General features: G+C 38.9%; 1 protein-coding gene across 10 annotated transcripts in view; it reads right to left on the bottom strand.

Moving 5' to 3' along the window:
- LOC150104251 (uncharacterized) overlaps window positions 1–23,645 on the bottom strand; it is a 1,804,220-nt gene that overhangs the window by 649,844 nt on the left and 1,130,731 nt on the right. For all 10 annotated transcript variants that reach the window (XM_090396244.1, XM_090396248.1, XM_090396245.1 and 7 more), the window contains exon 27: window positions 15,487–15,715. In XM_090396244.1, coding sequence (XP_090252370.1) covers window positions 15,487–15,715 — 229 coding nt within the window. The remainder of the gene's footprint in view (window positions 1–15,486; window positions 15,716–23,645) is intronic.

Here is a 23,645-nt window from a genome sequence, read left to right as displayed (position 1 = left end):
CATACACAACTCTCTCTGAAACCTATCAGACAGCCAATCCTGAATCCAGTTGACCAACCTGACATCGAAATTCATGTGCTGCAACTTAAATATCAGCTTATCATGTGGCACCCTGTCAAATGCCTTTGCTAAGTCTAAGAAAATTGCATTATATGCCTTTCCCCTTATCTAATGTTCTTGTAACTGTATTATAAAAGGCTGGCATATTGCTAAAACAAGAGTGCTCTTTCACAAATCGATATTGACTCTCACAGATAACATTACCCTCATCTGCCCAATGCTGTAATACAGTCCCTCACTACTTTCTCCAAGATCTTAACAACTACTGATGACACACAAACTTCCCTATAATTGAACATTTCCAGTCTGTTACCACCCTTATGCAATGGCACTATCTTAACTTCCTTCCATTCCCTGGGCACCTTTGCCAAAGCCAGACTTTCATTGAAAAGCCACGTTAAAGGCACTGTCAATTCCCTAGCACATTCTCTCAAAACTCGTGGTGAAATACCATCCAGTCCCACAGCTTTACTGACATCCAGAGTACTTAGTATCTGAAACACACTCTCCTCCTCTACCTCCAGACCTCGAACCAGTCCTATCCCTCTAGCATTAAAACTGACTCCTCCAGGATGAAATACTCCAATAAAGTGTTCATTGAACAATTCCACTATGTCCTCTTCATCAGTCCCTCTATTCCCATTTTTATCCCACAATATCATTCTTCCACAGTCATTTCTCCTCCTACTGGCCATATATCTAAAAAATTCCCTAGGATTTTCTTTGGATCTTAGGGAAAATCTCCTCTCATATTCCAGTTTCGCTTTCCTTACCACACTAGTTACTCTTCTGGCCTGTGTCTTATATTCTTCATGCATCTTCTCTTCACCTGTTTATATCTCTTTATATCTCTCCTTATATCTCTTCCATACTACCTCTTTTTTGCATGCAATTCCTGTTTAATATTGTTTGTCATCCACTTTCCTTCAAATTGTGTCCTCATCTTCACTCGTGGTATACAACTTACCATTGTTGCTAACAAATATTCTTTCATAATTTCCCATGCACTAATGATATCCCAGCCTTCCGATTCCTCCCTCCATGAAACTTCCCCAAGTTGATGTCTAAAACTATTATAATCACTAACCTTATAATTCCACATACGTTCCACTAGTAGTATCAAAGAGATATTCCACATATCTCTTTGATACTCCTGCATGTCTATTCATTTTCCAAGCAAAACCATATGGTCACTCTCTCCAACTGGTGGGAGAGATGTCATCTCAGTTATTATCAACTCTTCTGATGCTATAACCAAATCCAAAACTCTCGAACCTCTTGTTCTCTCTGTTGCATGTTGCCTAAGACATTTGTCCCTCAAGAATTCTAGAAATTCCATTCCCCTAATGTTACATGCATCTTCCTCTCTCCAATTTATACTACTGTAGTTAAAATCTCCCATAACAATCATTCTTCTTGCACTTGCCAAACTTAACTGTCTAAACATCTCCTGGATCCCATCCTCTGTGCTCCTGGGTCTGTAGCAACACCCCACTAAATATCCTGTCTTGCCCACCTCTACCTCACACCATATGCTCTCAAAATCATTTGTCTCACTGCCTTCCAAAGCCTCCACTCTAAGAGGACATAGGTCTTCACTTATCATAAGCAGTACCCCCACCACCAAGCTTTCCCCTCCTATCCTGCCGAAAAATGTTGTACCCAGCGACTTCTATTCATGTTATTATATCCTCTTCTGTCAACCACATCTCAGTGATCCCAATAATTTTTGGCCAGGCTGATGCAATCTGCGCCACCAATTCCTCTCCCTTATTCCGGATACTCCTGGCATTAGTATAACGCATATAAATGCCATTGTTTCTATACCCAGCATTATCCCCTCTAGACTCCACTGGGCTCAGTGTTACCTGATGTCGTCTCCCTTCTCTGAAGTATCCATTCCCATAAGAGGCCACCCCTGCTATCATCCTCCCTGGGACACACTGACTCGTTCAGAACAGTGATCTATCCAGATGCCTACGTCCTTCCTCATTCAAATGTAAGCGGTCTCTTGCATACAATTCCTCTCTTTCCTCAAACGCACTCGAAGCATCCACATATACTAGTCCTCTCTTGTCACAACATTCTAGCTATTATGTCATTCAATATTACTGCTCTTCTGTTCAGCTCATCATTATCATACCCAGGCAACATGCACACTATTTTGCTAATCTTTCCTCTCCTATTCTGTGTAAGTGACCATACCGCCTCTGATTAGCTCTGCTAACATATTCCTGAATGTTAAGTTCTTTCCTAATATCCTAATTTTTAATATGATATTGCCATTGATGCCATTAGTTCATGCTCCAAATCTTTCTCAGAACACTCATATCTGTCTCTAGTCTTTGGTCAAGTGCTTTACTCTAACCCAGCTCTCAGATCCATAAATTAAAATTGGTTTGAACATCGTCTTGTATACAGCTAATTTAGTGTTTTGACTAATCTCTTATTCCATATAAACTTATTCAGTTGACTTCCTACCATACTAGCTTTGTAGATTCTGTTGTCTATTTCCATATTTAATTTACCATCTTCACTAAAAATTGTGCCTAAGTAGCTGAAATATTTTACTTGTTCTATAGGTTCTCAATTCACAATGCAGTTAATATTTTCAATGCTTCTGCCTATTTTCATTGTTACTTTTTATTGCCCTTCATATCAAATTTATTACAACAGTTATTCAATTTAGTCAGGAAATCTTGCAGACTTGTAGCAGATTTATTTAGAAATATAACATCATATGCATAAAGCAAAGAGCCAACAGCAACATCTCCAATTTTGATATCAGATTTAATAGTGCTTTCTTTCATAATGTGATCCATATAGATAATGAATACAGAGAGGATAATACATCCTTGTCTGACACCAGATTTAACATTAAACAATCTTCCTGTACTTCCTTTAATGCTAACTGCTCACTTACAACTAAAATAAAGAATAAGTATTGCTTGATATAATGCTCCACTGACACCATACAACTTTTCTCCTTTACCTCATTCACCGCAAATTCAGCTGACAGCAGAGCAAGACTTGTAGGACAGCTATTCAAAATGCTACAACATGTAGCATTTTGAATAGCTTCTCTCTTGGCACCTTGTCATGTGCCTTTTGCAGATCTATAAAACTTAAATACAGATCTTTGATATATTCCCATGATTTCTCAACAATCTGTCGTAAAGTGAAAACCTGATTGTGACAGCCTCTATTTGGCCTGAATCCAGCATGTTCTTCACAAGCTTTTCTTCCACAATCCTTTTCAACTGTTTCTCAAGTACGAGGTGTGGCTATTAAATAACGAGACTGTTTGTAAAAATGTGGTTTAGTATTACAATTGTACAACTTAATTGTTATCCCCTTCAACATACTTCCCTCCTCTATCTATACATCGTTGCATACAAATTTTCAATTGTTGAAAGTAGTGCTGCAAGTCATCGCTAAGTCCGGCGAGTAAAGTGGATGGTCCAACACTTGGATCTTCTTATCAGCCAGAGCTTATCTGTGAGCTGGAGTGTTGTCCTGATGGATAATTCAAGAATTGTTCTTCCACAGATCGGGTCTCTTCTTCCTTCTTCCTCACTCGTTCCCTCAGCTTGGTGAGAACCACAAGGTAATAATGTTCGTTAACTGTCTGACCCTATGGTACCCATTCAACCTTTTTTTTTTTTTGCCTATATACAGGAGGTTGGCTGGTCAACCTATAGTACGTTAGTACTGTATATGGGTGATGGGTTGTGAAAGGAGAAACTTGTTTACATTTGATTTGAACACCTGTATATTGTATTCCTTGGAAAATACGTCAGGGGGAAGACTGTACCACAGTACTGCAGTAGCAGGGATGAGTGAGGAGGAAAAGAAACTTGTTCTGTGGGTTTCGAGGTGTACTGTAAAAGGATGTTGGGAGGCAGCTATATGTGTTCCAATGGGCTTGGTACAGGGTGGGGGAATGATTGATACTGTTTCAGATGAACCTTTCCCGTGAAAGTATTTATAGAATATACAGATTGCAGAGACCGAGTGTCTATGTGAAAGTGTAGGGAGTGAGTTGATGAGGGATGGGTCATTTATTAGTCTAATTGCTCTCCTCTGTATTGACTCAAGCATTTTGAGGGAGCTTTTTGGAGTCCCACTCCAGATGTGAGAGCAGTATTCAAGAGCTGGGCAGATTTGTGACTTGTATAGTGTAAACAGCTGTTTACAGGTGAAGTAGCATCTTGAGGAAAGAGAAAATCTAGTTTTTTGGAAGCTGAGGATGCAATGGTTGTGATGTGTTTATACCAGGAGAGGCTTGATGCCAGAGCCTTTGTGCCAGACTCGGTCAAAGGCTTTGGAGATATCAAGTGCAACTACTTGGGATTCGCCGAATTTCTCCATAGCGCTTGTCCAGTGATGGGTGATGTATGAAAGTAGATCTCCTGTTGACCGGCTTTGATGGAATCTGTACTGGTGGTCGTTTAATAGCTGGGTACCTTCAAGGTAGATTAGGATTTGAGAGTTGATGATTTTCTCCATTACTTTAGATAGGACTGAAGTGAGTGAGATAGGGTGGTAGATAGATGGCAGTGATTTGTCACCCTTTTTAGGAATGGGTTGAATATAGGCCAGTTTCCAGGTTTTGGGATATATATACCGGTGGAGTAAGAGAGTGTGTACAAGTGACATAGGATAGGAGTTAGCAGATGCACAGATTTACCTTCAGAATAATTGGAGGAATTCCGTCTGGGCCAGAACCATTACCACGGCATTGATATATATATATATATATATAAAACAGCACTGCCTTCAGTTTTGACTTGCTCATTCTTGCTTTTTTCATTCTCAGTGATGTGGGAGTTTTGCATTGCATCGACCGTCTCTTTGTTTCTGGATCGTACTGGAAAATCCATGTCTCATCACATGTGATGATCTTCTTCCTACAAGTCTTGCTCTGCTGTCAGCTGAACTTGCAGTGGATGAGGTAAAGGAGAAAATGGCAGCACTACTATAGCAGATAACACCTAATGACTTGCCGCACTGCTTCCAACAATGGAAAATTTGTATGCAACGGTATATAGATAGAGGAGGGGAGTATGTCGAAGGGGATAACAATTAAGTTGTACAACTGTAATAATAAACCACATTTTTGCAACCAGTCTTGTTATTTAATAGCCACACCTCGTAGACTAGCATAAATCTTACCAAGAACACTTATTAGAGAAATTCCTCTGTAATTCTCACATTCAGTTTTATTTCCCTTTTTACATATACTATGACTGCTCTACTCCAATCATCTGGAATTCATCACTCTGTCCATGCCTTCTGAACTATACAGTGCAGCAGCCACTGTAAGACTTGACCATACTTGAGCATTTACCACCATACTTGAGCATTTCTGGTCGAAGTTCATCTACTCCATCTGCCTTTCCACATTTCAGGCTTTTGGAGGCTTTTTCTACTTCAAGTATGGATAAATATTCCTGACTGCATGCCTGGTCAGTGTTCTTTACCACTGTGCTGTCACTGATTGTTTCATTTAGCAATTTTTCAAAGTAATTACTCCATACTTCAAGGATATCTTTTTCTCCCATTTTAATGTCACCTTTATCATCTCTAACTCCTTTTACAGCACTCTTTCCTCCATTTCTAAGCTTCTCTAACAACCTCCATAATATCTTACCACCTTCTTGATATTTATTTTCTATGTTCTTGCCAAAGTCCTCCTATGACTTTTGTTTAGCTAGTTTTACACAGTGTTTAGCTTTCTTACATTTGTCTCTGTGTTCTCTAAGAGCACAAGCTGACTTATTTGCCAGGAACTTTTGATGTGCTTTCTTCTTTTCCTTTGCTGCCTCTTTAACTTCCTGCATCCACCATGGGGTTGTGATTTTCCTATCCTTGCAGACAACCTCACCACATGCCTCTCTGGAAGACTCAATCAATGTTTTCTTCAGGATTTGCCACTGAACCTCCAAGGTTTGGTTCCTGCTCTGAAACTCTTTCATTTTGTCTTGAATAATAATAATAATTATTATTATTTGACACCTCCAGGAAGTCCAAAGACTCATCGAGGGAGAGTGTGCCAACAGCATTGAACGATTTGTCCCCTTCCAACTACTAACCGCGCTCAAACTTAGTCGACAGTTCACATCTGAGAGCTGCTCAACTTTTATTCATTTTAAAACTTTCTTACATGTACTCATTTTCAATATGAAATTCAATTTTATCCTGCTGAAGACTAAATGGTGATCACTTGCAATTTCAAATACTCTCTACACTCTAGTGTGCACCAGTGAGAAAACATCCTTATCAACAATAACATAGTCAATGAGGCTTTTCTTATTCCTTGTCTCTTCTCTCCATCTGAATTTATGCACATTTTTATGTTGAAGCATCACCTTAGTAATAACCAGTCCATGTCCTGAGCAGAAGACAAATATTTGCCATTATTATTAGCTTTACTCTTTTCTCCAAATTTTCCCAAAATATTTTTGTATCTCCAACAATCATTTACTTTCTTAACTCTTAGATGTCCACAGATGCCAGGCCACCTGGCATCTGTGGACATCCAAGAGGTGCAGATAGAGGCGATGACTAGTCTCACACCAGAAGAGGTCCATTTAGCAATAAAATTCCAAAATTCGTGCAGAGCTGCTGGTTATGATGAAATTCGGCCCAAAATGCTAAAAGCCTTAAATCGAGACAGTGTTCTCTGGCTGACTCAAGGTTGTCAGGCTGCTTGGATATCTGGGCAATCACCAAAGCAGTGGCAGAGAGGCATAATAATACCAGTCTTCAAGAAGGGAGACGAGAGATTGCAGCAACTATCATGGCATTTCTCTGCTCACCCTGCCTGGGAAAGTATATGCTTGGAAAGAAAGTGCAGGAGCATACTTGAGTCAAAATTCCAGGAAGAACAATGTGGCTTTCATCCTGGTAGAAGTATAACTGACCAAATCTTCAATTTCAGGCAAGTCATTGAGAAATCCTGGGAATATGCCAAGAATGTCTACACATGTTTTGTGGACTTGGAGAAAGCATATGACCGGGTTCCTAGGGGATAAACTTTGGCAAGTAGTACAGGAATATGGAGTGGATGGCCAACTATTAGCTGCCATCAAGTCCCTGTATGAATGCCCGGAGGTGTCAGGGTAAACAGCACAAAGTCTGAACCTTTCACAGTCTCCGTTGGTCTCTGCCAAGGGTGTGTTCTGTCACCCCTACTTTTCATAATATTTATGGACTAAATTGATAGGCACAGCCAAGGCAGTGAGTGTGTCAGAATTGGAAGATGTAGCATTGGCTATCTGCTTTATTTGCAGATGACCTAGTTCTGCTTAGCTCTTCCACAGATGACCTCCAGAGCAGACTCTGGTTAGGTCTGTAGCTGTTTGTGCAGAAGCCGGGATGAAGATTAGTATGGCCAAAAGAGAAACATTTGTGGTCTCAAGACAACCATCCCAGTGCACTCTACATGTGAGAGGAGTCCCACTGAGGCAAGTGGAGAAGTTTAAATACCTTGAGTCATATTCACAAATGATGGAAAGTGGGACATAGAGCTAGAAACTCGAATTGGCTCAGCAAGCTCAATATTGTGGAAGCTTGGCCATTCTGTAGTATTGAAGTTGGAGTTAAGCCAGAAGGCAAAGCAGGCTGTCTTCAATACAGTCTATGTCCCCATCTTCTCCTATGGTCATGAGAGCTGGGTAATGACCGAAAGAATGCACACATGAATCCAAGAGGCTGAAATGAGGTTCTTTCGAGGGGTTGTGAGGCTGACAAGACTCGACAGAGTCAGAAGTTCTGCAATTCTGGAAACCCTCACTACTCAACTGCTGCTTCTCCGTGTTGAGAGATCACAGTTACGATGGTACGGGCACCTGGTCAGAATGCCAGGATAGAGAGAGGCACTCCCAGCAGGCCGTCTTGGTCAAGGACTTGCTGGATAGATTATATCCAAAACCTTGGGTGGACATGTCTGGGAGTCTCACCAGAATACCTGAGCTTGGTGGCAGAGGATCGTGACCATTGGAAGTCCCTCTTGCAGCTGCTGTCCCCACAACCCAATTAGGAGAGGTGGGCTTCAAGATGGATGGATGGATGGATGGACAATCATTTCCTACTCTGCTATTTAGATTCCCAACAAGGACCAACTTTTCCTTTTTCATTGTGTCAGTTGCTTTCTCTAAAGCCTCAAAAAATTCCTCCACTTCTACCTTAGTAGAACCTTCTGCAGGACCATAGGCATAAATAAGTCTCATTTCCAGTTCCTCATTATGATATTTGCCCACATCACTCTACTTGATATTGCCTGCCATTCAAGAAGATTAGCCTCGTATTTAGTGTTGAATACTATCACTACTCCTTCTTTTCCTTGATTGTCATTGCCTGAATATAACATGTTGTATTTATTGCTCAGAAAGATCTCACCAGTTTTTGTCTTTTTTGTTTCAGTCACCCCTATTATGTCAATCTAGTACTTATCCAATTCATCAGCTAGCTCCATTTCATTGCCATTCAGGCTTCTTATGTTGACAGTACTGATCTTGAACTGTGGTGATGTTGAGTTGGGGTGTGTTTCAGGATTTGATCCAGTAGCTGACTTTTTGCTGTTCGCCCTGGTTCCCTGGCAAAAACAATGAGGCTTTGTTCAACTGGGCAAAGCCCGAGCCGTCATGAAATTCTATCATGTTGTACCATCATTCTATATTGTGATTTAAACCAATAAGAATGCAATTTGGTCAGCTAAATCCCAAATTGCCAGCCCATCCTCATTCATTCAGTATCCAGTTAGATACCTAACAGGGTGCACTACCTTCTTTTGGACATTAGGTCAGAAGCCATGGTCAGTTCTCCACACATTTCTTAAAAGGCTACATGGAGGTCTCCTCCAAGTGATACAGCTTTGATCATTAAGCCCTCTTATCCTTTTCTGTGAGATTTTCTATATGATCCCCTCCCTTCACAATAGGTTGTTAATCAACAGCATAAAAAACAATAACAATTAATTGTTAACATAAAAACAGCATAACCAACAGCATAAAAACAATTAAAAGACAATTACAAATATCTGTGTCCAAGTGAGACTCAAGCCAGTTAGTTCGAGAAGGTATAAACCACAATAACTAGACATTTGGTCATGGTGTTATGTGAAATGCAAATCTTGACGAGATGCTGTGGTGAGAAACCAAATTGTGTAGACAGACTTATGTGTTCGTCGACCTTGTTGTTATTTTTTTATGGTATATATTAGAACACAGTAACTAAGTAAATAATTAATTTATTAACTTATTGCTGATATTTCGCTGGTGTTATAACCAGCATCTTCAGAGCACAAAAAGACAGTTTGTTACAATACGCAAGACTATGACAACATGGTGTAATCAGCAGACTGGTTAAACAAAATTGTAGCAGCAACACAAAGACTAGAGTCTTGATCTTTTGGCGCCCTCTATCTGGAAAAAAAAAAGGCATACTAGTTTTTTCTTAAGATGACTGTCTCCCAGATCTTAGGCAAGTTAATACAGTCATATTTGTTGAGATTTGGAGTGTGTTTCAGGGCTTCTTTCGCCTCTAAGAACAATCTCTCCGACTTATAAGAGTTTCTGTGTAGTACTTTTGTGTTTTTCCAGTTGATCCTGTGTGCAGGGGTATCCAGAGCATGGTCTGCTAGGCCCGACTTACCATAATGATAATTCTGGATGTATCTTTTGTGTTCGTTGATGCGGATGTTCACAGTTCTTCCTGTTTGACAGTAGTAGGCTTGATTACATGAGCAGGGTACTTGGTAGACTCCTGGACGTGATAAAGGGGGAATGCTGTCCTTGGGTGAGCAGATAAGGGTAGCTAATTTGTTACATGGTCTGAATGTAGTGCGTAGTTTCTGTTTATTGAGAATTCTTGAAATCTTTTCGGATGTGCCTTTGATGTATGGGATGGTGATTGTTTTGTTGTAGTTCTCTGTGGTGGATGGTGGGAGGGGTTTCTTAGGAGCGTTTAGTATTTTGTTTATCTTGTGTTGATTATAGCCATTGGCCAAGAAGGTGTGGCGTAAGTGAGCCAGTTCAGCAGCAAGAGCATTGTCATTGGAACAGATTGCTCTCGCTCTATGGGTGAGTGTTTTTAAAATGCCATATTGTTGAGAAGGATGATGGTGTGATTGTTTGTGTAAGTATCTCCCTGTATGTGTGGGTTTTCTAAAAACTGAAAATGATAAGGAACCATCTGGAAGACGTGTGATAAGTGTATCCAGGAAGGGCAGACAGTTATTAGCTTCCAGTTCCATAGTAAAGTGGATTTTTGGATGTTGGCTATTTAAATGCTCTAAAAATGTTTCCAATGTCTCTGGGCCATGTGGCCAAATAGCCAGTACATCGTCAACATAGCATAGCCAAAGTGTTGGTTTGAGAGTGGCTGTATTGATTGCTAGTTTTTCCAGGTGTTCTACGTAAAAGTTGGCTAAGGGGGGGAAAGGGGGGAGCCATTGGCTGTCCCATCTATTTGTTTGTATATTTTCCCTTTCCATGTGAAATATCCTGCATGTATTGTGAATTTGAATAGTTCAAATATATCAGGGTGGAAGTGGGACTTCAGTAGATTGAGGGTTTCTGTAAGTGGTACATTTGTGTATAGTGAGGTGATATCAAAGCTTACTATTAGGTCTGAGCTTTTTAGGGTCAGGCGTTGCAAGATGCTTTTTAGGTGGGCCGAATTTTTGACAAAGGAAGGAGAATTGTTTGTGAGAGTGGCTAGTAGCTTCGCTAAATGTCTAGCCAATTTGTATGTGGGACTATTTATACTGTCCACAATTGGGCGTAAGGGTGTGCCTTGTTTGTGAATTTTTGGTGCTCCATAGATCCTAGGTGTTTGAACATGGAAGGGCTTGAGTTTGTTTACTGTGTCTTTAGGCCAGGAGGTGACTTTTTTCAATAATTTTCACGCCTTATTCTTTTGTGTGTTGGTGGGATTGCGATCTATAATTTTGTATGTTGACTGATCTTGTAATAGTGTGTGCATTTTGTTATCATATTCTGTTGTGTCCATCACTACAGTTGCATTTCCTTTGTCTGCTTTTGTTATGATAATCTGGTTGTTGTTCTGTAGCTCTTTTATAGCAATGAATTCTCTATGTGGGATGTTATTTTTGGGAGGCTTGGACTTGATTAAGATGTGAATTCTTGAAAAGATTTCAAGAATTCTCAATAAACATAAACTACGCACTACATTCAGACCATGTAACAAATTAGCTACCCTTATCCACTCACTCAAGGACAGCATTCCCCCTTTATCACATCCAGGAGTCTACCAAGTACCCTGCTCATGTAATCAAGCCTACTACGGTCAAACAGGAAGAACTGTGAACATCCGCATCGACGAACACAAAAGATACGTCCGGAATTATCATTACGGCAAGTCGGGCCTAGCAGACCATGCTCTGGATACCCCCTGCACACAGGATCAACTAGAAAAACACAAACGTACTACACAGAAACTCTTATAAGTCGGAGAGATTGTTCTTAGAGGCAACAGAAGCCCTGAAACACACTCCAAATCTCAACAAATATGACTGTATTAACTTGCCTAAGATCTGGGAGACAGTCATCCTAAGAAAAAACTAGTATGCTTTTTTTTTTTTTTTTTTTTCAGATAGAGGGCACCAAAAAATCAAGACTCTAGTCTTTGTGTTGCTGCTACAATTTTGTTTAACCAGTCTGCTGATTACACCATGTTGTCATAGTCTTACGTATTGTAACAAACTGTGTCTTTGTGCTCTGAAGATGCTGGTTATAACACTAGCAAAATATCAGCAATAAGTTAATGAATAAATTATTTACTTAGTTACTGTGTTCTAATATATACCGTAAAAAAATAACAACACGAGAAACCAAATCTTTTGTCAAGTAAGACTAAAAGTGGATGACCAAATGGTACTAGAAAAACAAACATTTTGATTAAGTTTTCAATGATTTCATCAATTTTCTACAAGTCAGAGAGGTTGTTCCTGGAATCAACAAAAGCCTTAAAACATACTCCAAAACTGAACAAGTATGGCTGTATAAATCTACCAAAGATTTGGGAGACAGTCATCTTAAGACCAAATTAACATTTATTACTTTTATTTTATTTCATTTTTTCAAACTTTCTAAGACTATCATTTGGACTACTATTTCAAAACTTTGATTTTTTTTTTTTTTTAACCTAGATGGAGCCATATTAGGACTTTACTCTTATGTTGCTCGCTGCAATTACTTTTACTAGCCCCACTGTTACACTGGATTGTGGTTGTTTTGCATTTGTAACAAACTTTGTGTTGTGTGCTCTGAAGATGCTGGATATAATACCAGCAAAATATTAGCTTTTAAGTTAATAAATAGTTATTTTCTTATCCATCTGTGTTCATATCAAACCGTGAAATCTATTACAAAAAAGTCTGACGAACACATAAGCCTATAAACGTGCAAAAAAGATTTCATCAATATCACTACCTTAAAAATACATTCAAACTTTCTTTTTTTTTTCTTGATGAATTCAGCTGAAATTCAGCAATTATATCTCACCACTGTCAAAAGAAAACACATACTTTTGAGAGAAGGGATATTGATGAGAACACACAGGAACACTTAATCAGAATAAGGTTATCATGTTTATGACCATTTCGTTATTCATTTTTGGACTTATTTGATAAAAAAAATAGAGATAACAGCTGTTTGCAGATGATGCAAAACTGGGGAGAGAAATGAGTAATCAAGCAGATGTTGTGACCTTAGAGGAGGGGTTGAATAAATTGCATGTGTGGGCAGGTAAGTAAGTGAACTATGAGAACTACGAGTTCAATCTTGTTAAGTGCAAGGTTCTGAAATTGGCGTAAACAACAAAGTTTCCTAATCAATAATAATAAATTAGTTTAATCCTTTATTCAAGTGTGAGCAAACAAAGTTTGCGCCTGGAAATATCTTCAGGACTGATATTGTACTACCTTACTGGGGTAAGGTAGGACAACATCGGGCAACTCGCAGCAAAGGTGGACAAAGATACCATCACTCCTATTCCAGTATCTCCCATAATGCAAAACACATCTCCTTGCAGATATGTATAATGTTATAATGTTATGCTTTAAGGGATTGGCTACTACCCAGACTAGTTTCGACCTTTAGGTCTCTTCAGTGGGAGCCAGGCCCAGTGGTGGAGATACCAAGCAGAAGCAATAGCAAGGTCATCTTTACCTATAGGAGTTGCCAAAAGGTGTGCCACCTTTTTTATTAAATACCTCTGGATTTAGAGAAAGATGTGTTGAAGGTTTATTTTTCACTTGGTTAGACTATAATAAATTTAGTTTAATCCTTTATCCAAGTGTGAGCAAACAAAGTTTGCGCCTGAAAATATCTTCAGGACTGAATATGGTGTTGTATTACCTTACTGGGGTAAGGTAGCACAACACCGGGCAACTCGCAGCAAAGGTGGATCAAGCTACCATCACTCCTATTCCAGTATCTCCCATAATGCAAAACACATCTCCTTGCAGATATGTATAATGTTATATCCACCACCGGGCCTGGCTCCCACCGAAGAGACCTCAATAAAGGTCGAAACTAGTCTGGGCAGTGGCCAATATCCCTTAATGCATAACATTATACTTATTTGCAAGGAGATGTGTTTTGCATTATGGGAGATACTGGAATAGGACTGATGGTATCTTGATCCACCTTTGCTGCAAGTTGCCCGGTGTTGTGCTACCTTACCCAGTAAGGTAGTACAACACCATATTCAGTCCTGAAGATATTTTCAGGCACAAACTTTGTTTGCTCACACTTGGATAAAGGATTAAACTAAATTTATTACAGTCTGACCAAGTGAAAAATAAACTTTCCTAATCAAGTTTACGTTTAATTAGGAAACTTTGAAGGAGTTAGAGGAGATGAGAGATCTGAGTCTGGTGGTCAAGGACAATAAAGTTCATGGTTCACATTGCACAAGTTGTGAGGTTGTAACATCAGATTATGGCAATGATGATGAGGATCTTGACATGTACAATGAAAGAGATTATACAATGAGGCGTTGATCAAGCTTCATATGGATTAATGTGTACATTTGGTCACTTGGTTTTGAGGATATGTTAGAAAGGTCCAGAGAAGATCCACAGAGGTGGCTATAGGATATGACAAAATATATGTTAGAAAAGTTGATCAGGGCCTGTCAGGTCAATGAGGAAGAATTTTTTTATAGAATGGGCAAGGAAAAGAGTAGAAGAGAAGGCTATTCCTAGAAACTGTATAAGGAGGGTGTGAGCAAAGGAGTGAGGATTAGGTTCTATACATGGAGAGTGGTTGGTAAGTGGAAGGCATTTACTGTGTGAAGTGAATGCAGACACACTGATTGAGTTTAAAGCAGTTTGATTAGCTTTGTGTGTACAGCATGTACCTCCTACAATGAGTCTTTTGACTCCAAAAAGTCTAGCAATAATAATAATAATAAAAGAATTTGGTTTCACGGGAACACATCGTATGTGTTGAAAAAACTGCACATCATATTGCTGCTATGATAAAATGTATGTCAACATGTAGGGATAAGGAGGTGGTGGTGGTGGTGGTACCTCTATATAAGGTATTATCAGACCACATATGGACTACTTGGCTCCTCCTCTACAAGCCTAAATCCATAAACAACAACCCTAAACCTATATAGTGAGTCCATATCCCATGAATAGGCATGCAGAAGTATCAAGGCAAAAGTAATTTCTGTGGAATTATAAGGTATGCTACTATAACAGATTTCAAAACCAGGAGCTGTGCAATGAATGATAGAGAGTATGGAAAACATATGAAGAGAGAGTGAGAAGCCTAGTAATGCATAAAATTCTATTTGAACATCCCATATACAACCATACTTGAATGATCATTATTCAGCTAGCACTGCTGAATGATGATTTTTAAATTGGTGAGCAGCAAACTCACCAATTTATGACCTCGGAAAATTTTCCTTCCTTCCTACCAATGCAAATTCCTGACTTTTCCATTTTTAACCAAATCCCATGTACACCATCCATCTTCATAATGGTTAGTAAAATCTCTATGACACATATTTATTCCTCATTCCAGTTTGGTAACATTTCATTTTCCTACTCCCCTTCTTCATCCAATTCCTTTCTTTCACATCTTTCACTCTATTCTAGCATAATCATATCTCATCATATCCATTAATCTAAATATAAATTGACTGATGACATTACTTTAAATTGATAAATATTGTGTCAGTAGAAGTCGGTGATATACCTTTATCCTAGTTTTTTGAAATGCTGGTTCAATTTTCTTGGAGGGAATGATAAAGAACAGAAAGGATATGCTATACAGAAGTAAGAAGCATTAAAGAAATGCACTATAAACAACAACGAAAAAAGGCATTTAATGCTAATAAAGAACTTCTTTTCATAAGTATAGCAATCAAATACACACATACCTCAACATCTCTGCTTTTTGCAATTTCTGTGAAGTGCTCTTGACTTTCTAATGTTTTATCTTCCTTGTCATCCGTCATGCAAAAAACCCTGAGCTGAGCTTCCAGCTGATCATATCGTTTAGCAAATACAACAAATTTTGCCATAAATGGTACATGAATTGCCTCCTGGTATAATTCTGTAGCAAATTTCGTTACCTCATTAACTTGTCTACAGTCTATCAACCAAAATCTGTAAATAATGGGATTGCAGTATTATTATTTTTTACTCACCATATTTACTTCAGTGTACCTATTTTTAATATGACCATAATCCACAACATTATACTAAATAAAATTCAATGAGCATTACAATATATATAGTAATGAAAATAAAACACATTTCAATGTTGCATCCATTTTTTTTTATTTATTTAAAAAATTATACTAGATTAATAATTAAAATGTACACACACACACACAATTATTATTGTTACTGGTTACTCCATGGAGTCTTTAGACTCATTGGAGGAGGCCCTAAACATCATGCCAAGCACTATCCAACATTTGCACATTATCTATCATACTTTGCTTTGAACTCATTCACAGTCATGGCAACCACAACAGCTCTGGCAAACTATTACACTCATTCACCACTTTCCAAGCAAAAAATCTAGTTCTAACAGCCTTGCTAACTACACTCTTGCTCAGTTTCCAAGGATCGCCACTAGTTCTCCTACCACCAGACCTATTCTGAAAAATATCCTCTGTATTAATCTTGTAAAAACTCTTCATTAATTTGTATGTCTCAATCACATCACCCCTATTCCGCTTGCCAACCGGTTACAGAAACTGGTTTGAAGGAATGAAAGATCCTATCTTGATTAATCCAGGCTCAATAAAGAAAAATAATAACCTGTTTGTCTCTTTTATCAAAGTATTCTACATATATAATATTATGGTTTTCATCTGTATTTTGCTTTAATGCAGAGGTTCCAAAATTTTGTACTTTGCACCCTTCCCTTCAAATATTTTATAAATTTCATGCCCTTCCCTTTCAGAACTAGCAAAAAAACAGATATGACATGAAATTAGTAAGAGTATATACTTTTATATATATATATATATATATATATATATATATATATATATATATATATATATATATATATAAAGGGAAATATAAATCTTTTAAATACAAAGTATTGCTGAATGAGTTGGATTCCTACATGTTATACTGTTGGTGATTTTAATATTTTAAAAGTACATCTGAAGTGTTATAATAATGCATACTTTCATTACAGTTTAATACTGTGTCATCATATAATTTTTTTATATGATGACACATAAAATGACATAAAATTGTCTTACAGTTATGCTACAGAAGCCTTTGTAAATTAAGCTTATTATTCATCATGGGGACATATTTGCTAAACTAACAGGCAAGTTAGGAAAATTATCACTTTTACAAGATAAAGATTTTTTCAAGCTCAGATCGTCTTTCTCAAAAAATGCTGCAATATGAAAGTTATTCCTATGTTTGCTAGATAAAGAGAGACTATTCAGTTGCCTGGAGCTCATGCAATTTCTGCTTGCACAAGATTTTCCTTGATATGGAACCAACTTCGAGTGGATAAAAATGATTTAGCATTGGGAGGGCATTAGGGTCGCTGATGCATGTGGCAGGTGATTTGAGCGGTGGTAGGGAAAAGTGTTTTTTAAAGTCTTTTGTGAATTGTGCTGCATTTTTTTCTCAGAAACACAAGTGTTATTTAGTGGTTCTGCTTTTGGAATTTCATTGGGTTACCAAGAAGGCCAGGTCACAGTCGGCACATTGCGATGGAAGATAAGTTTTCGCTATCTAGTATAGTATATAGCATTAAATTTATATACATATGTTTATATTTAGCATTTATTTATTTATATATATATATATATATCTGTGATACAGTGTTCATATATTTTTTTTGTGATTAGTTTAGTAGTTACGTACTTGGCAGTAAGGAATGATGGCAGATGCAACTGCCTTCACAAATGTCACCGAGTCCTCCACCATTTAAGAACTCTATCATAATTAATATAATACAGGACTTTGTGGCACGCAGTGATTGCGGTATGTATGCTTCTCGGGAGTTGGATATGTGGCGGGTGAGAGAAGGGGGAGTGCGTATATGCGCAAAATGCAGACAGAGGGAGGAAATTGGCAAATTAGATATATCAATAACTGCCTTAGTTGCTTCAAGGATGGGAAATGAATGTTGGGAGACGAATAGTGCAATAGGAGACAATGACGAACAGGAGACGAGTAGTGTGATAGGAGAGAATGATGAGCGAAGTATGAATGAGAAAATAAGAGTCGGGAGTGTGGAAGGCTTGAATGACAGTGAGGTTTACGGTTTTGATTGGATAATTGAATGGCGAGTAAGAGTGACTAACTAGCAGAGAGGGATAGATGAGCTGAAACAGGAGGTGGAATATCTTGTGAATGAGATGACAAGTATGAAAGATGAGATTAGGAGAATGGAAGAGATGTATGTAAGGCGTGATTGCGGGATTCCTGAAGCAGGAGAGAGAGAGAGAGAGAATGAGAGAGGGATTTGGGAATGATAGAAGAGGAGAGTATAGAAACAGTAGAACACAGGGAATCAGAGAGAGGTATGGGAATGATAGAAGAGTAGAGAATGAGAACAGTAGAAGAGAGAGAATGAGAGAGAGTCATGTGAACAATAGAAGAGGAGAGAATAGGATAAGTGGAAGAGAGGGAATGAGAGAGGTATGGGAGTGACAGAAGAGGAGAGAATGAGAACAGTAGAAGAGAGAGATTGAGAGAGAGAGTTATGGGAATGATAGAAGAGGAGAGAATTGAAACAGTAGGAGAAAAGCAATGGTAAGAGGTGTAATGTATGGTGACTCAATGATCCGTGGTATGCAAGATAGGATGCGTGAGGAGTGTTTGCCTGGAGGAACAATAGAAAGTGTGATTATGGCAATTAAGAGGGGTGAAAGGGTGGATGAGATGATTGTGATGGTAGGAACAAATGACTTCAGAGGCAATGCAAATTGGGCAGCGAGAGATATGAGATTCTTGCTCGAGGTAGTATGAAAAAAGATGCAGAGAGGAAAGATAGGGTGCGTGTTGCCTAGGTATGATTGTGACGAGCTGAGCAGAAGAGCAGTAATATTGAATAACATAATAGTTAGAATGTGTCAGAAGAGAGGATTGGAATATTTGGATGCTTCGAAAGCATTTGGGGACAGAGAGGAATTGTATGCAAGAGATCGCTTGCATTTGAATGAGGAAGGACATAGGCATCTGGAGAGATTGCTGTTCTGTACGAGTCAGTGTGTCAATGCAGGGAAACTAGAATGCCCAAGGTGAATGTTAGCAGGTATTTTTATGCTTTATACTAATGCCAGGAGTATCCGGAATAAAGGAAAGGAGTTGGTGGCACTGATAGCATCAGCCTGGCCAAAGATTATTGGGATCACTGAGACATGGTTGAAAGAAGAGGGTATAATAACAGGAATAGAAGTAGCAGGGTATACAGCATTTTTCAGCAGGATAGAAAGGGAAAGCATGGTGGTGGGGTACTGGTTATAATAAGTGACGACTTATGTCCTCTAAGAGTGGAGGCTTTGAAAGGCAGTGCCACTAATGATTTTGAAAGCATATGGTGTGAGGTAGAGATAGGTAAGATGGGATATTTAGTGGGGGTGTTGCTACAAACCAAGGAGCACAGAGGGTGGGGAGCAGGAAATGTTTAGACAGTTGAGCTTGGCAAGTGCAAGAAGAATGATTGCTATGGAAGATTTTAACTACAGCAGTATAAAATGGGGAGAGGAAGATGAATGTAGCAATAAGGGAATGGAATTTCTAGAATTCTTGAGGGACAAATGTCTTAAGCAACATGTAATAGAGGGAACAAGTGGTTCAAGAGTTTTGGATTTGGTCACAGCATCAGAAGAGTTGATCATAACTGAGATGACATCTCTCCCACCAGTTGGAGAAAGTGACAATGTGGTTTTGACTTGGAAGATGAATAGACATGCAGGAATATCACAGAGATGAGAACGTATGTAGAATTATAAGGCAGGTGATTATAATTCTTAGACATCAAATTGGGGAAGTTCGTGGAGGGAGGAATTCGAAGGCCGGGATATCAATAGTGCTTGGGAAATTGTGAAGGAATATTTGTTAGCAGCAATAGTAAGCTGTATTCCACAAGTGAAGTGGAATTTGGTGTAAAGTGGATAACAAACAATATTAAACATGTGAAAAAGAGGCTATGGAAGAGATATAAGGAGACAGGTGAAGAGCAGATGCATGAAGTATATAAGACACAGGCCAGGAGAGTGACCAGAATGGTGAGGAAGGCAAAATTGGAATATGAGAAGAGATTGGCTCTAAGATCCAAAGAAAATCGTAGGGAATTTTTTAGCTATGTATCCAGTAGGAATAGAAATGATTGTGGAAGAATGACATTGTGGGATAAAGATGGGAATAGAGTGACTGATACAGAGGACATAGTGGAATTGTTCAATGAACACTTTATTGGTGCATTTCATCCTGGAGGAGTAAATTTTAATACTAGAGGGATAGGGCAGGTTTGAGCTTTAGAGGTGCAGGAGGAGAACGTGTTCCAAATACTGAGTACTTTTGATGTCAATAAAGGTGTGGTACTAAGAAGTCAAAGATGAGCGAGTGGCATTGTATGGCGACTCCATTATTTAAGGGCGTGCTGGATGAGAGGATGCACAAGGTATGTTTTCCAGATGGTAAAATGAGTAGAATGATTGAGGGACTGGATATGAGGATGGAGCGAGTGAAGGAGTTGATGGTTTAATAGGTATGTATGAACTTGACATAGGAGAAAGAGCACATCAGAATGGATATGAAGAGGCTGCTTAGACAGGTAAAAGAGAATAGTGTGACAGGAAGAGTAGTAAGCGTGTTGCCTAGGGAGTTAGCTGGAAAAGAGATCAATGCAGCTTGGGGGATTTTCAAAAACTATATAGTAGATGCAATGTCTAAATTTAGTCTCGCAAGGGTGAGAAGGTTAAATAAGGTAGGTGTGAAACGGATTTGGACACAGCAATTATTTTGGCTTCCCACCACAAATTTGGTAGTTTACCAGTCATTATAATTTTTGAGCAAAAAGGGCATTATAGAGGCAGCATAAGAGAAGTGGAAATAACCAATTCCATGAAGACTACAAAGACCTGGCAAGGCAAGTGACTTGGCTGGTGAGGGTAGCTAATGAAGCCAAAAACAATCCTAAGGAGTTCTTTTGATATGTCGCCAGCAAACGAAAGAATGATTATGGAAGGATCTTGGTCAACAAGGCCAAACATGGCTGGCCACCCTTTGCTCAAAAATTATAATGACTGGTAAACTACCAAATTTGTGGTGGGAAGCCAAAATAATTGCTGTGTCCAAATCCGGGAAGATCCAAATGATGTGAAAAATCTATGACCTATCTCCTTGCTTTGCTCCACCTTTAAGCTCTTTGAAAGAATTATCCTTAAAAGAATTTCACCACTCATCGAAAGAGCACTCCTGATTGAACATGCTGGCTTCAGGCCAGAAAGATGCTGTGACCAGGTCCTGGCCCTAATAACACAAATTGAAGCAGGCATCCAGAAGAAAATGAAATTTGGAGCCACTTTCATTGACCTAACATCAGCTTATGACACAGTCTAGATCTGGGGCCTTCTCCTAAAGCTAGGAAATATAATAAGGTGCAAAAAAACTTACCAGCTTTTTGAATCCATTCTCTCCAACAGAAAGATCCGGGTATTGGCGGAAAAAAGAGCAGGCCCAGATTCCTTCATAATAGTCTCCCAAAGGGCTGTGTGTTATCCTCTTTACTTTTTAACATCTACGTGTATGACTTACCACATACCAGCTCAAGCAAGTATATGTATGCTGATGACCTAGCGATCCTACATCAATCTACCTCCTTTGCCAACCTGGAATCAACCTTGAACACAGACCCTAACATCCTGGAAGAGTACTTTAAGAAGTAGTTCTTGAAGCCAAATCCAACAAAAACTGTGTCCACAGTATTTCACCTGAACAATGCTGAGGTGAATCGACACCTCAACCTTTCTTTCTGTGGAAAAATGGTACAACACGAGCCTCACCCGAAATACCATGGAGTGAGCCTGGACAGAAGCCTAACCTATAAAAGACACATCACCAACCTATGCAACAAAATTAAAATGAGAAACAATATCATTTCAAGGCTTGCTGGAACAACCTGGGGTTGTGGTGCAGAAGTTCTAAGGTCATCTGCACTAGCCCTCGCATTCGCTGCAGCAGAATACTGAGCCCCTGTCCAAGAAAAAAGTGCACACACTAACATTATACACACCCAGCTAAACTCCACCATGCTCACAATTAGCAGGACAGTGAGAAGCACTCCTCTCTCCTGGCTGCCTGTCCTATCTAACATTGCTCCACCAAACATATGGAGAAGACCAGCCTCGATTAAAGAATTTAATAAAGCAATGAGCCACCCACACCTGTCCCTGCACCCAAACATTATTCAAGACAAAATGAAAGAGTTTGAGAGCAGGAACCAAACCTTGGAGGTTCAGTGGCAAATTCTGAAGAAAACATTGATTAATTCTGCCAGAGAGGCATGTGGTGAGGTTGTCTGCAAGGATAGAAAAATCACAACCCCACGGTGGATGCAGGAAGTTAAAGAGGCAGCTAAGGAAAAGAAGAAAGCATATCAATAGTTCCTGGCAAATAAGTCAGCTTGAAAATACACAAACATTATTCAAGACAAAAATCAAAGAGTTTGAGAGCAGGAACCAAACCTTGGAGGTACAGTGGCAAATCCTGAAGAAAACACTGATTGATTCTACCAGAGAGGCATGTACTCAGGTTTTTTGCAAGAATAGAAAAATCACAACTCCATGGTGGACACAGAAAGTTAAAGAGGCAGCGAAGGAAAGCATATCAAAAGTTCCTGGCAAATAAGTCAGCTTGTGCTCTTAGAGAACACAGAGACAAATGTAAGAAAGCTAAACACTGTGTAAACTAGCTAAACAAATGCCATGGGAGAACTTTGGCAAGCATATAGAAAATAAATATCAAGAAGGTGGTAAGATATTATGGAGGAAGTTAGAGAAGCTTAGAAATGGAGGAAAGAATGCTGTAAAAGGAGTTAGAGATGATAAAGGTGACATGAAAATGGAAGAAAAAGATATCCTTTAAGTATGGAGTAATTTGGTGTAAGTATAGAGCTTTGATCACTTGTGTATTTCTGTCCTCAGATCTGGTCACCAGAATTTGATAGGAATGAAGTGTCCTTGGAGAGGATACAGAGACAGATAATAAAAATGATATCAAGAGCGTATGTTGATTATGATATCATTTTTGTTATCTGTTATACCTTAATGCATAACACTGCACTTACTGAACTGATGTTTGCTGCCATTTCTCAAAAGAACCAGTCTATAATAAATTTAGTTTAATCCTTTATCCAAGTGTGAGCAAACAAAGTTTGCGTCTGAAAGTATCTTCAGGACTGGGGTAAGGTGATACAACATCGGGCAACTCGTTGCAAAGGTGGAGCAGGCTAACATCATTCCTATCTCAGTATCTCCCATAATGCAAAACACATCACCTTGCAGATATGTATAATGTTATGCATTAAGGGAAGGGCCACTACCCAGACTAGTTTCGACCTTTATTGAGGTCTCTTGAAGACATTATACATATACATATACATATCTGCAAGGAGATGTGTTTTGCATTATGGGAGATTACTGAGATAGGAGTGATGTTAGCCTGCTCCACCTTTGCAATGAGTTGCCCAGTGTTGTACGACCTTACCCCAGTTCTGAAGATACTTTCAGGCGCAAACTTTGTTTGCTCACACTTGGATAAAGGATTAAACTAAATTTATTATAGTATAACCAAGTGAAAAATAAACTTTCAACATCTTTCTCTAAATCCAGAGTAATTTGATAAAGAGGTGGCACACTGTTTGGCAACTCTTTTGCTCAAGTTTTATAACAAGGTGACGGCTGAACTGGATAAGGGAAATGGGTTTACAGTGATACTGCTGGACCTAGCAAAGGCGTTTGACAGGATACCACATGGAATTCTAATCCGTAAACTGCAACATATCGGAATGGATATAGGGTTGGTGAGATGGATAGCTGGGTGG

The sequence above is a fragment of the Typopeltis vanoorti genome, chromosome 8, assembly GCF_054136105.1.
Source record: "Typopeltis vanoorti isolate ZY-2024b chromosome 8, IOZ_Tvanoo_1.0, whole genome shotgun sequence".
Lineage (NCBI taxonomy): Eukaryota > Metazoa > Arthropoda > Arachnida > Uropygi > Thelyphonidae > Typopeltis > Typopeltis vanoorti.
Note: the sequence above shows the minus strand (reverse complement) of the source record. Positions and strands in the feature narration are given on the sequence as shown.